The 13,933-nt window shown below is 34.0% G+C and overlaps 1 protein-coding gene across 2 annotated transcripts in view; it reads right to left on the bottom strand.

Annotated features, from left to right (window-relative positions):
- Positions 1–266: 266 nt before the first annotated feature.
- Positions 267–13,933, bottom strand: part of LOC149425811 (protein amalgam-like) — a 331,117-nt gene continuing 317,450 nt past the window's right edge. For both annotated transcript variants that reach the window (XM_089641737.1, XM_089641745.1), the window contains 2 exons: positions 4,605–4,762; positions 267–3,191 (listed from right to left, as the gene is read on the bottom strand). In XM_089641737.1, the coding sequence (XP_089497863.1) occupies positions 3,055–3,191; positions 4,605–4,762 (295 nt within the window). In that variant the 3' untranslated portion in view covers positions 267–3,054. The remainder of the gene's footprint in view (positions 3,192–4,604; positions 4,763–13,933) is intronic.

The following is a 13,933-nucleotide window of genomic DNA, read 5'->3' as shown; positions in this document are numbered from 1 at the left end:
AATATCAGATATAATACAATTGGGAATTTCTTAATAAACAGTTGTATAGTAATTAAAAAAAACGATGAATATATATAATTTTTAATCGTAAATTTATTTACAAAAGTCAACGCTAGAACTTATAATTAGATATTATAATAAAAGTTCTGATTTAAAATTATTGAATGGTGAGAGATTCTAATTTTTAAAGGCAAACACCATTGTATTATTATTATTCTGGGTAGTATTGGGGTGATTTTTATGATACTTCTTAAAAATTTGCTTAATAAAGTAAGATTGATGTAGGTATACATAATTGAATAACGGATATAATATAACAATGAATGCCTTTAAAATGATGGCTCTGCACATTATATACAAGATTTATTTAAAAAAGTGAAACTAATACATTTTCACAAAATATTAAATTTGCACAAAATTGCATTCATTTTATGTTTCACATCATTTAAATAACAAAACATCCAGGAATCTTTCAACACTTCATAAAGTTGTCAAGATTCGACATTAGACGTCTTACGTTTGTGCTGGAAAATAACGATTAAATGAAAATTATTAAATTTCGGAGTCCTTTTATAAAATAACATTAATTTCAAAGAATTATTTTTTAAAACAATTTGAAAACTTTTTTTGACAAAATGTTTTTACCTGTAAAGTATTACATATATTATAGGTAGGTACGAAGAATTATTCAAATAATGTGATAAAAAAAGTATTTTTTACCCGAGTTAATAATAAGCAAAAAATGATTTATTATACACAGTAAATATGTTATAAATTAGAAGGTATTTAACATTAATTAAAATCAATACATTAGTGCAGTTTCACTGCGTACTCCCTAAGGTTATTTTTGACCTGATTGTCAATTTGGCCATTATTATGTTACTAACACAGTTAGAAAGTTTTTTCGAATACTTAAATTCACAAAAAAAAATATATTTATGTATTCACAAATAAGGAATTTTGTGGAAACGAAAAGATATGCAATATTTTCAAACATTTCAATTTGACGCAAAATAAAAGTTATTAGCACTAATTTACTTAATAATTATTATTTTAAACATTTCGAATCAAATTTTTCAATTATGAAAATCATAAACACACATATATATTAAATTTCATACACTTAGTTCGTAGATAATTGATTTAGTTATAAAAACACAGAGTTCATAATTTAATATTAAATACGTTCAGAAGAATTTATTTTACGTTTCACATTTATGGTTCACTCACAATAAAACGTATACGTAATCACAACGAGTCATTCGCTTTTGTCTTTGATTTTAATCATACTTATTTTTATTAACCTTTGTCCTTGAATTTGATTCATAAACACGCATTTTCTTGAATGGGTACACAATCTCGTCATATAAAATCTCTCTTCATTATGAACTAAACAAAAATGCTTTAATAAAGAAACTGTTTGGATAATATGTCGCCTAAAATCTCCCAGATACATTTGAATAAATAACCGAATTGCTTGTATTTGTCGCTTAAAATGTCTCTTCATTTTGATTTATCAAAAAAGTTTGAAAAAAGAATCAAAATGCTTGTATTGTGGTAAAAAATCTCTCTTTATAATTATACATTATTTAAAAACGAATATATCTACATACTGGTATGTACCTATAATCTCCGTTTATTGTTATTTTTCAAAATACCTGAATGGCGCAATAATATTACTTGTACGAACTGTCAAAATACCCGAATGAAGCAATAATATTGCTTGTCCGCAATGCCGAAATACCTGAATGAAGCAATAATATTGCTTGTATGCACTGCCAAAATACCTGAATGAAGCAATAATATTGCTCGTATGTACTGCCAAATACATCCCTCTTTGCAATCAATTTCTTGGATTTGCTGACGTAAACTTCCCTTGATTTTGAATAACAAAAAATGTTGTAGTAAATTATTGAATTGTTTCTATCTGAGAAAAGAAACATATACGTGCAAAACAAAAGCTCGTATGTCAAAACAAAAGCACACATCAAAAACAAAGGCACGTACGCGGAAAACAATTACCTACCGTATGTGTCCTTATTGACTAAGCAAGCTGACAGTCTCGTCGATGTTAGGCGACAAGCGGAGACGTAGGAAGGCTTCCACATTTCATTAACTTTTCCCTTTGTAATGTTCGATTGGAGCTTTACTTGTTTTGTACGCTTTCTGTAGTTTCGAATGAAAGTTAAATGAAATACGACGGTTCAGAATTGCCGGAGCCAAACACATGCGAAATATTGTCAACTAGTAGTATTATTTATACTTGAATTGACAATTGGCATTTAGACTTAAACCCATGTGAAAATTTTTACACGAAACCAAACCTACAACCTCCGGGAAACGAATGTATCCAAAACACTGCTATTTTTTATTTCAATTTGTCACACAGTAAAATGAAAATGAATGATTTATTAAACTTTTATTTATCGTTTAACCTTGTTTTGTCTATAACGAACATCAATTATTTGTATCATTACTTTAATTGTTCACTGCGTATCTATTTTATATATTATATAAAATTTATGTAGAAGCCTAAACGGGGTACAGTCTACATTCAAAAGTAATATAACAGACTAACATCAGGTATATGCTTTTCATGTGTTTGTTCTCATGAGTTTGTTCTCACAAAGTTATGAACAAAGCTAAAGTAATGAATATTTTTTTCATTGCCGGCAGTCCGGGCCATTATTGTAATAAAGGTAATATTGGTACAAATGCAAATACGTTACACGCCTCACTGCCAGTTCTGAGACTTGCAAGTATTGTTCACTGAAGAATAGGTCTCGAGGAATTTAGTTGCACGAACACCACATTATGTGTGGTATAAATAAGTAAACAAAGAGAGTTTTTATTTTTTACTGTTTTCCGATATAGTCTCTATCGTGAAACGAAGAGAAATTTTATAATTAGGTTTTGTGCAATCATTTTAAATGCTCCTTTTGGCGTTTTGGTTTTATGCCCAGCTGAGAGTTGTAACTTTGTAGGTTTGGGTGGAGTGTTGCGGCAGGTGTTCGCTGTTCAGCCACCTCTGGGGAGGATGCCCTAGAGAGGCTGTCAGGTGTACTGCAGGAAGATATGCAGCACCAGGAGACCAATGAGGGTGGTCTGCAGCTGGATGAGGGAGGCGCCTCCGGTCTGCATGGCGGCGGGTCGCTCGCCGCTCAGGACGTGCACCACAACGGATGCGGAATCTAATAAAGTGAAAAAACCTTTTAGATTTTGGAGATAGGAAGGGAGAAAGAAAAGGCGTCTAATAGATTTTAAGATACCTTAGCAGCGGGAGAAGCTATGCTTAAGTTGTGTTTATATTAGCTGAAAGAGCCTATAAATGTAACACGAATACAGAATAGATTAACAAACACAGGAAATGCCCTCCTTGTAATATTTTTAAAGTTAACGTATGTCGCCACTCACTTTTCTTCTATGTTCAGACATATTATATTTTAAATATAGCACCAAGATTTTGCTTTGAATTTAGCAGTTATTTATGGGTTAGGGAATATTTCAAAATAAATCTCAAATTTGACAGATTTTGTAACTAACTTGATATTATATTGCCTAGACCTGAATAGATACCTGAATAATGACCCGATAGAATCAGTTAATATAATAAGTAAGATATTATCTCAGTGCAAACAATGAATTTTTTAATTAAAATTATGCATATTCAATTAGAGCAGATATAACAATGATTATAATCACTTTAATGGCGTTATGTTGTGAAGGTTTGATGAATGATTTGATGGATTGATTGATTGATGGCTTGATAAATTGATTAATTTATTGATTGACGTACTGATTTATTGATTTATGGATCGATGGATGTATGAATTGATGTAATGATAGAATAATGGTCTGATCGACTAATGGATTAATGTATTGATGGACTTTTGGATAGATGGATTAATACTTCTACATTTATGGACTGATGGAGGGATGGATTGATGACTGATGGATTAATAGATTGATTACTTTATGGATTAATGGGTGATGGATTGTTTGATCGATGGACAGACGGATTTGTGGACAAATGGATTTATGGACTAATGAATTTTCATGGATTGATGTATTGTTGAATAGATGAAATGATAGCTTGATGGATTGTTGGATTGATGGACTTTTGGATAGATGGATTAATACTTCTACATTGGATTGATGGAGGGATGGACTGATGGATTGATGTCTGATGGATTGATAGATTGATTACTTTATGGATTAATGGGTGATGGATTGTTTGATCGATGGACCGATGGATTTGTGGACAAATGGATTCATGGACTGATGAATTTTCATGGATTGTTGAATAGATGAAATGATAGCTTGATGGATTGTTGGATTGATGGACTTTTGGATAGATGGATTAATACTTCTACATTGGATTGATGGAGGGATGGACTGATGGATTGATGTCTGATGGATTGATGTCTGATGGATTGATAGATTGATTACTTTATGGATTAATGGGTGATGGATTGTTTGATCGATGGACCGAAGGATTTGTGGACAAATGGATTCATGGATTGATGTATTGTTGAATAGATGAAATGATAGATTGATGGATTGTTGGATTGACGGATTGATGGATTAGTGAGCATGGACTATACCTGAAGTGCTAGGCGCGCAGGTGTAGTTGCCCGAGTCGGCCGGGCCCGCCCTGGACACGAGCAGCCGCGACGTCCTGGTGCGCCGCTCAGTTTCGACGCTGACTCCGCCGCGCGCTGCGTAGTTCACCACCGCGCCGTCATGGTACCAGTAGATGAAACTGGAAGAACAAATAACCACATTCAAAATCACGCATACACATTAGGGTATCTCCCAGGAAGGAGATGGGAAGCTGGAAGGTTGGGATTATAAATAGTTTATTGGAGGTATGGCATAGAAGCGTGCCGAGTTTTGCCTAGCTGCAACCAAACTGCACAGATATCAAAGCGGCAGAGCCAGTGGATAGAGTTATCCGTTCGGCATGTGCGTAGAAACAAAGGCGGGGCACCGCTGTGCGTAGATGCGATGTTTAGTAGTACAGGTGAGCGATATCATCTATAGTGAGAGCGTATATGGTTGGCAAGTATCTATGTAACTCTTTAGTAGTATATGTGAGCGATATCATCTATAGTGAGAGCGTATATGGTTGGCAAGTATCTTTGGGGATCATGAGAGAGGCACAAAATGAAAGAAAGTTGTGAAGGTCACATGTGTTTATTGGTGAGTCAGTTGCCGTGACGAGGAGATGATGTAGGACAGAAGAATACACCGGATGCTGGCTGATGATGGCAGGTCAAGTGCGGGTCAGTGAGTCGACGCCGGGCGCTGGTGACCGGGACTCGATGAAGGTCAGGCACTGGCGAAGAACGTAGGTATTCAGGCACTCCAGTGCTGACGAGACGGCCGAAGGTGCGGCGGACCTTGTAGGCGGTTGAACGGGAACGGCGTGACCAGTGAGGATGCAGCGTGTCCTCGTGGTGGTCATGGTAGCGTGGAAGAAGCGCTGGTCAGAGACACTGGAACCAGGGCGCTTGTAATCCGAGTAGCGCTGGCCATGGACGTGGCCGAGGCGCTATGATGGTGTCCCGATAGAGTCCATGATGGTACGGGCGAAACCGGGAATATCGTCCTTTGCGCTAGTAAGAGTAGCGCGGGTTAACACTCGTTGATCCTTGTAGACTGACGGCGGAATGATGACTGACTGACTGACTGACTGACTCGCTGCGTCGGGCTTATTTATACTACTCGGCCGACGGCGGCAGTAGGTAGATGGATGGCAACTAAATCCTAGGCACTCGCACAGACTGTATGTTTCAGGAACCTTCGATAGCGTGGCAATTATGCATAGGCGGCAGAATCGTTCCTTCTGGCGAGTTCTCGTATGTGTAAGACGGCACGTGACGTATTGTCACCTGGTAGACAAGTAGGTCTTGTAGTACGTAGGTTACTTTGTTTACGTTGCGGTTTGGACTGCAGGTACATAATTCGGGAGTAGATACTAAGTAGGTCGAGCGGTTTATTATTAATTATTCAATGGATTATTCTCGACGCTACATATCTATGTAACTCTTTAGTAGTATATGTGAGTGATATCATCTATAGTGAGAGCATATATGGTTTGCAAGTATTTATTTAACTTTTTAGATCTAGTGACCAAACAGAAATAGGGCTAAAAGTCATTCAAAGAAATGATTTGTTTCTGAATGATGATCTTCAGTTCATCAAACACCACTTCCTGTGCGTAGAATTATTTTCTATACTTACTTCGATACACGTTAATGACTAACTTGAATGAATTTAAAAATCGCTTATTTCTTATATCTAGATAAAATCAATTATCACCATTTCTAACAATTTTAAAATGAAAAATACTTATCTAAGTAAAAATTAAAAAAATGTCTAAAGCTAATTGAACGTATAATAATCACTATACGTAAGAGTTAATTTTTTTTTCATCGTTTCTATTGACTTTATATCACTTTTTAAAAGTGTGTTGAATTATCACTGTGTTGAGTTAGCATGGAACCATTTAACATTTATGCACATTTTTTATCAAAGCAAACACAAAAAATTTTCATATAACTTTTTCATAAGTGAATTTAGTTTTTTTCTAAACCTCCGGTTTTTATGAATATCAGTTTAAACCTTAGATACCCACGTGATTAAATACAAAGGTTTATTAATTAAAATTAACCATGCAAAGTAAACTCTTTAGTCAGGGTTTTTGTTTTTATAAATATGAACTCTTCCCCACAGCACGTTTTGTAGTAGCGTCAAAATTAATTATTAAGAATGGAATATTTTCTACACGTTTACAAGCGACAAAGCAACGGGCGACGTTTAGCAAAGAGACGTGATAGGACTCCAAAGTTTTTTATTCCTGGATGGTGTCGGTATACAGAATAACTATTACTTTATGCGAAATATCCAAGAAGAGTCGAGGAAAAAGAAGAACAAAAATACATGTACAAGTAAAAGCGTTCATTTGAACATGGCGTCCATTATTAACAGTATTTGAGATATACGACATCGAAAAAGCCGGACTTCGAATTTTGAAAGTGTTTCATAAATCATTTATTATTCCTTGGCAATGACTTCATCCTAAATAGTCGTCCACTGCAAGTTAAGCGGCCTTGATTATGCACATGTTGTAGTAAATTGAAACTTCGAACCCCGGTTTTCGCTACAAAATATCGATCACACAACACAGAGGTATAAGGTACGACGGCTGTACAAGATCTCTGATTCACCGTGAACCGAACCCCCACGGCATCATCAAAGAGATCACAGCAGGCTGACGGCTGTACAAGATCGCTGCTTCACCTGGAACCGAACCAACATAGCATCACCAACGAGATGACAACAGGCTGACGGCTGTACTAGATCTCTGCTTCACCGTGAACCGAACCACCATGGCATCATCAACGAGATCACAGCAGGCTGACGGCTGTACAAGATCGCTGCTTCACCTAGAACCGAACCAACATAGCATCACCAACAAGATGAAAACAGGCTGACGGCTGTACAAGATCTCTGCTTCACCGTGAACCGAACCACCATGTCATCATCAATGAGATCACAGCAGGCTGACGGCTGTACAAGATCGCTGCTTCCCCTGGAACCGAACCAACGAGATGACAACAGGCTGACGGCTGTACAAGATCTCTGCTTCACCGTGAACCGAACCAATATAGCATCTCCAGTGAAATACTAGAACATTAATATTAGTAATTAAATTTGTTTTAACCTGTAATTTATCGCACCATGACATCGCGACCTATAAAACCACCACATCAATAATTGATAATCAATATAAAAATAACTTGGTTGTTGTGATATTTAAGCGGATTAATTCACTGACAAAATCTCTTGATAATTAAATCCTATCTAACTTTTGGAACTGTTCACTAGATATTTACAAATGGACTTGTATTCCGTAATCTCAATACCCTTTCTTTAGTACCCAAAAGATTATTTTTCATGCTGGTTTTCAAACTACATGTTACATTATTAGCTACATTGTCTATTTTATAAAAAAGTTATGTCAGGGAGACTAGTGACTAATGAAAACTCCACCCTTATATTACTTCTTCCGCAGCTAACGGGAAGTAAATAGACTTATGTGCTCGTTATTATTATTAAATCAGTCGGCGCCACGAGGTAGCCGAAAATTGAGGCGCAGTTTCGATATATTTTCGATAAAAAATGTAACTTATCGTCGATTGATATTTTATTTTTATTTTATTTCATTTAAACGCCCATAGGGCTTTTACATATAATAATGTACATCTTTATTTTTTTAGTTATACATTTTATATAAAAAAAAATACATATAGATTACATATAAAAATGTCAGATTTAGCAAAATATAGGTTACATAAAATATAAGAGTTTAAAAAATTAGGTATGATAGAGTGCAAATAAGTGCGACAAAAAATATAAAATTTGCCAAAATCCTCCAAATCAACGATAATGTTAATAAGAAGGTATAAAATTAGTTGATAACAATAGTTTACAAAGTATGTAAAAATAGTTCGCACATACTCCGTTTAAAGTTGGCCAAGTTCAAATTATTGTCAAATACATTTATATTATTTAAGTATTTGTTACCAAGACTGTGTAAATGTTGTATTGGAGAGTGAAAACTATAGTTGGAATGAGATGTATGTATGTAAAATGTTGATATTTGCCTAGTTGTTCGTGTAGGTATGTGTAGATTTATTAAATGCAGGAGTTCACAACAATCGAATTTAGAGTTCAATAATTTTAATAAAAAGGTTAGGTCGTTTATTTTTCTTCTGTTTTCTAATGTCGGAATATTTAAATGATTCAATAATGACTGGTAATTTATGTGTTCTAAAGGGATGTTAAGTTTAAAATTGACGAAGCGTAGAAATTTTCTTTGAATTCTTTCAACATTATGAATATGTACATTGTAGAAGGGTGACCAAACTATGGAGTTATGTTCTATCAGGCTTCTAACAAGGGATATGTACAATAGTTTTATGATTTGTAAAGATTTAAAGTTTTTAATTGTTCTTAATATAAAACCTAATGTTTTCATACCCTTATTCACAGTTTGTTGAATGTGGGCCGTAAAGTCTAGTTTCTCATCCATTATTATGCCAAGATCTCGCATTTCCTTTACTCTTTCTAAATTTGTTTTATTTATTGAATAACCAAAAAATTGTGATGTTTTTTTTCTGGAAAAGGTCAAAATTTTGCATTTTTCTACATTTAAATATAAATTGTTTTGTGAACACCACTTATTTAGCATGTCTATATTAGATTGAAGAACTTGACAGTCGTTTAATGAGGTTATTTCTTTATATAATTTAATATCGTCGGCGAATAGCAGTACATTGACATTTTCAAAGCAGTTGACTATGTCATTTATAAAAACAATAAATAAAATTGGGCCAAGATGACTACCTTGCGGTACGCCACTAGTGGCCAAAAATGGTTTAGATAAAAAAGATTTTATTTTAACAAGTAAAGTTCTACCAGATATGTAGCTACTTAACCAGCTTAACATATTTGCTCTGATTCCTATAGCATGAAGTTTTTGGATCAGTACTTTGTGAGACACTTTATCAAAGGCTTTCGAAAAATCAGTATATATACAGTCAACTTGTTTATTTTTAGAAAAAGACTCCAATATATAGTTTTGAAACAGTAGTAAATTTGTTGTAGTTGATCTACCTCTAATGAAGCCATGTTGTTTGTCATTTATTAATTTTGTTAGTGTAGGATATATTTCTTCCAAAACTAAAGATTCAAAGATTTTGGGTAATACAGATTGTATGCATATTGGTCGATAGTTTGAAATGTCAGTCTCGTCACCTTTTTTAAATATTGGAATAATATAGCTGGATTTCCAGTAGACGGGAAAATATCCAGAGGATAGTAGGTGGTTAAATAAAATGGTTAGTGGTTTAGACAATACGGAGGAGCACTGTTTTAGGAAAATTGGCGGGATGGTGTCCGGGCCTGCAGACTTGTTTATGTCTAAGGAATTTAATTTTTTTTTGCAAGATTCTTCGGTGATGTAGCAGTCTGTTAAATGTGTGGTTTTTTTGAATGTGTATGAAGGAATATTTTCTTCTAGTGTTTCATCATCATAAACATTTTTAAAGAAGTCAGAAAAAAGATTTACAATGTCTTGCGTATTGTTGGCGTATTTGTCGTCCATGTGCATTTCTGGAGGATAGTCTGTGCTGTCGTTGTTTATTTTTTTAATAAATTTCCAGAGATTGTTCGAGTTTAAGGCTGTGTTCTCGATAGAATTTATATATGTTTTATAACAGATTTTAGAGAGATCTTTGCATTTTTTCCTACTTTCACTGAAATTTGTATAGTCGATTTTCTTCAGAGTTTTTTTGAATTTTTTATGAAGTATTTTTTTTTGTTGTAGTGAGGCTATTAGTTCTGATGAGAAGTAAGTTGGATATGTATGTTTTTTAGGAGTAAATAGTGGTACATATGATTTGATAGTGGTGGAGAATATTGAATATAGATTTTCTAAGGAATCGTCAGTATTAACATCAGACAAAAAAGACCAGTCAACATGCGAAAGATGAGAATTTATAGATTCAAAATCTGCTTTTTTGTAGTTGAGAGTTTTTTCAACGGGTTTCGGCTCGACGCCACATATATTTAACTTAATATAAAGAGGGGGGTGATGGTTATCAACAGGTAACAGAGGATCATTACATTTCTCAATGAACAATTTAGGATAATTTGATATTGCTAGATCTAGTAAGCGATCATTTATGTTGTATATAAAGTTATGTTGTAAAAGATTTAAAAAATTTGTCATATCTAAAATCTCACGTGCACGATCATTTTGACTTTCATTAACAATGAAACCACTATCACTTGTTGATATGAAGATTTCATAATAACTTTTCAAGAACGTGGAGGAAAGTTAAGAAGTCATAATAATGTGTTCACACTAACTCATTTTTCGTACCTGTTATGTACCTTAAACATTAAACATCAAGTAACAGTCCCCACGTACATCAAAATAAAAAAATTATTCGGTATAAAAAATATCCAAACATAAAAGAGAAGTACCATTGCATGCCATTTTCAAAAGGATGTAAGTACGTAACGTTATTCAAACCATCCTGTGTTCAAGAGATAACTTTTCCAGTAGATTAAGTACCTACCATACAGAATATGTATCCCTCTTTTATCATTTACAATAACCGCTTGTTCACGTGTTTCGTATAGCCATACATACGTGGCATTGTTCGATGCACGATAAATTCTTGGGTAAACGGATAACTTCAGGCCATATAGAAGATTCTTCAGAATCATTGGTGTGCCTTGTATTTTTTTATTCAATTTTGAACAAATTCAGGAATTTTATTTGTATCTGGTTAGTATGTTTGCCACTTTTCTATGAAATTTCATAATTATCACCTACACAAAAATCTGTTTTTTTTAAAATAATAACGTGAAGTAAATGTGTTTATTGCAAGAAACAGACATAAAGGACATCGAGACATCGGCGTCGACTGAACCTCGGGGTGGTGGGCCTCGGCCAGGAACCGATTTAAAAAAAATGTTTACTCTACACGGAGGTCCGGATGGGAAATAAGTTTCTTTAACGCATAATATGTCATCCATGGGGATGCTGTAAAAATGGTACACATCGAGGACACAGGAACCGCAAAATGATATACCAAACTTTTAATTATTGAAGACAATATTAGCGATTCCTAAACGAAAATCTGAAATAGAAAAATCAGAATAAGATACGGTCTCCATCTAGGACTCGAACCCAGGACCCTTGGCTTGCCAGGACACCGCTCTACCAACTGAGCTAATGGGACCCTATCTCCTTCGGTCATATTTAACTCTATCATACTTCGTATAAGAGCTACCAATATTGTCATCATTTTTCTCACAACTCACAGCATAAAAAGGTAAGTTTTTAGCTTAGACCTGAATTCTGTTGGACTTGTTATGGATCTTAGTTCTGGAGGGAGTTAATTCCTAGCCTTCGGCTCAGATGCTCCCAAAGCGCGATCACCAAACTTAGTATTTGGCTTGCGCTTAGGTTCCATCAGTCTGCCTACAGCTGATGGTGTTGCTGATCTAAGAGTTGACTGCATCAGACCAGTATTTTCCGGGACGCATAGTTTAGAGATGTAGAGTGGGGCCATTTTATTGATGGATTTAAACACCATCCAGCACAATTTGTACTGGATTCTTTCAGGGCACTTGACCCAGTGAAGGTTACAAATGTGTTCTGAAATGTGCGAATATTTATAAACCCCGGTTATGAGCCGCGCTGCTGCATTAAACACTGATTAAAGTTTGTCAATTTGATATTTTGGTAGACTGGCATAAATGCCGCTGCAGTATGATCTTTGGCTAATCTCTTAAATTTTATCAAGTTGGCAACTCTTCAAGTTAAAATTTTAACTAAAATTGTAAACGTGATTCCAAATAGAAACAAAATATTCATAATTCTTTCGCCATACACATCATTTATACCTAAAAACACTTTAAAGAATAACACACAAGAATTACACTGTGGACGTATTTTGTGATCGATTTGCTCAATCGAGGCGTAAATTCCAATATTTCCAAAAAACTATTACAAAATTCAAATGGAATGACCACGATATCAAGTAAGACAAAATGCTGGTCTATTAGACTAAATGGAACATTTATTTCCATTCGAATTTAGGATGGAGGGCACTTCTAGTTTTTTTTATTTATTCTATGCATCAAAACAAGACAAGAAAGAAAAACGTAACACCTACACCATTTTGTCCATTCTTCCAAATTTTTTCGTGATTTTTTCATCGAATCCCTCGTTAAATCTCTAATTAAAAACGAAGGATAGAAATAATTGAAGTTTTCGCACTTCGGCTTTAAGAAACTCCAGTGAAAATTATTAGGGTTAAAAAATATACTCTTACATCAACAAACTTCAATTCTAAATATTAAAGGTTTTGTTATATATGAGCTTGTACCGCTCTCTCACGGGTCGGTTGGCCGAATGCAAACAATTTTGCGCGTTGTAGCGCTGAGTGGACTTGAACACGTGTCACCGCGGCAATTATTTATGTTCTTGAATTCTTGCAAAATATTTATTTCGGGCTACGTTGATTTTATTCCGACCGCTGCTGTGATAAATACAATGTGGTCTTAATGTCGACAAAGTCAGGGTATGGAACGGGCTTTGAAAAATTCAAACTTTGTACATTATTCTAAGAATGAAAACGACATTTTGATAAAAAATACTTATTTTAAATTAAGAAGGTGAATAAAATTTGTTTGGAATTCCTTATTTTTTAAAATACTTTTTCGAACAAAAAACCATTTTCAAATTTTGAATCAGTTTTCGTCTCAGCGATTTTAGCTTTGGTGAATTAAATAAATAAAGCGTAGAGGGTTGGAGAAGTGCGTTGATTCACACACTACTGAAAAGATGTTTATTTACAATAATAAAAATATGTTTTCTTCATTCAGGCTTTTTCAAAACAGATTATGATATTTTTAAATAAGCCCTTCATTTCTTATATTCATATTTGTTTTCTTTTACTTTGTTTAGGAAACAAACAGTTTATGCGCATATTTTATCTAATATTGCAATGTCTAGTTTTCTTATAAATACATAAATAAAAACTAAGATAAAAAATAACCATATGAAAATAAAAATGATAATGGGTAAAACGATCACACTGTGATATTTTCAAGTGTCTTTGTTTTCTAATATTCATTTTATAACAATAATAATAAGCATTAATTACAGAATGTATGCAGAGGTAGTGCAATGCAATACATTCTATATTTGAAATAATATACATAATTAGAGTAAGAAAAACATAACAACAAAACATTTTATTTGTTATTGCTGGTGATCCAAATTCTAAAATTGAATGAACACTTTTATTAGACATATATATATATATATATATATATATATATA

Source organism: Hesperophylax consimilis, chromosome 2 (genome assembly GCF_061612785.1).
Source record: "Hesperophylax consimilis isolate HC1 chromosome 2, BYU_Hcon_1.0, whole genome shotgun sequence".
NCBI classification, from domain to species: domain Eukaryota; kingdom Metazoa; phylum Arthropoda; class Insecta; order Trichoptera; family Limnephilidae; genus Hesperophylax; species Hesperophylax consimilis.
This window is presented reverse-complemented; position numbering and strand designations above follow the sequence as displayed.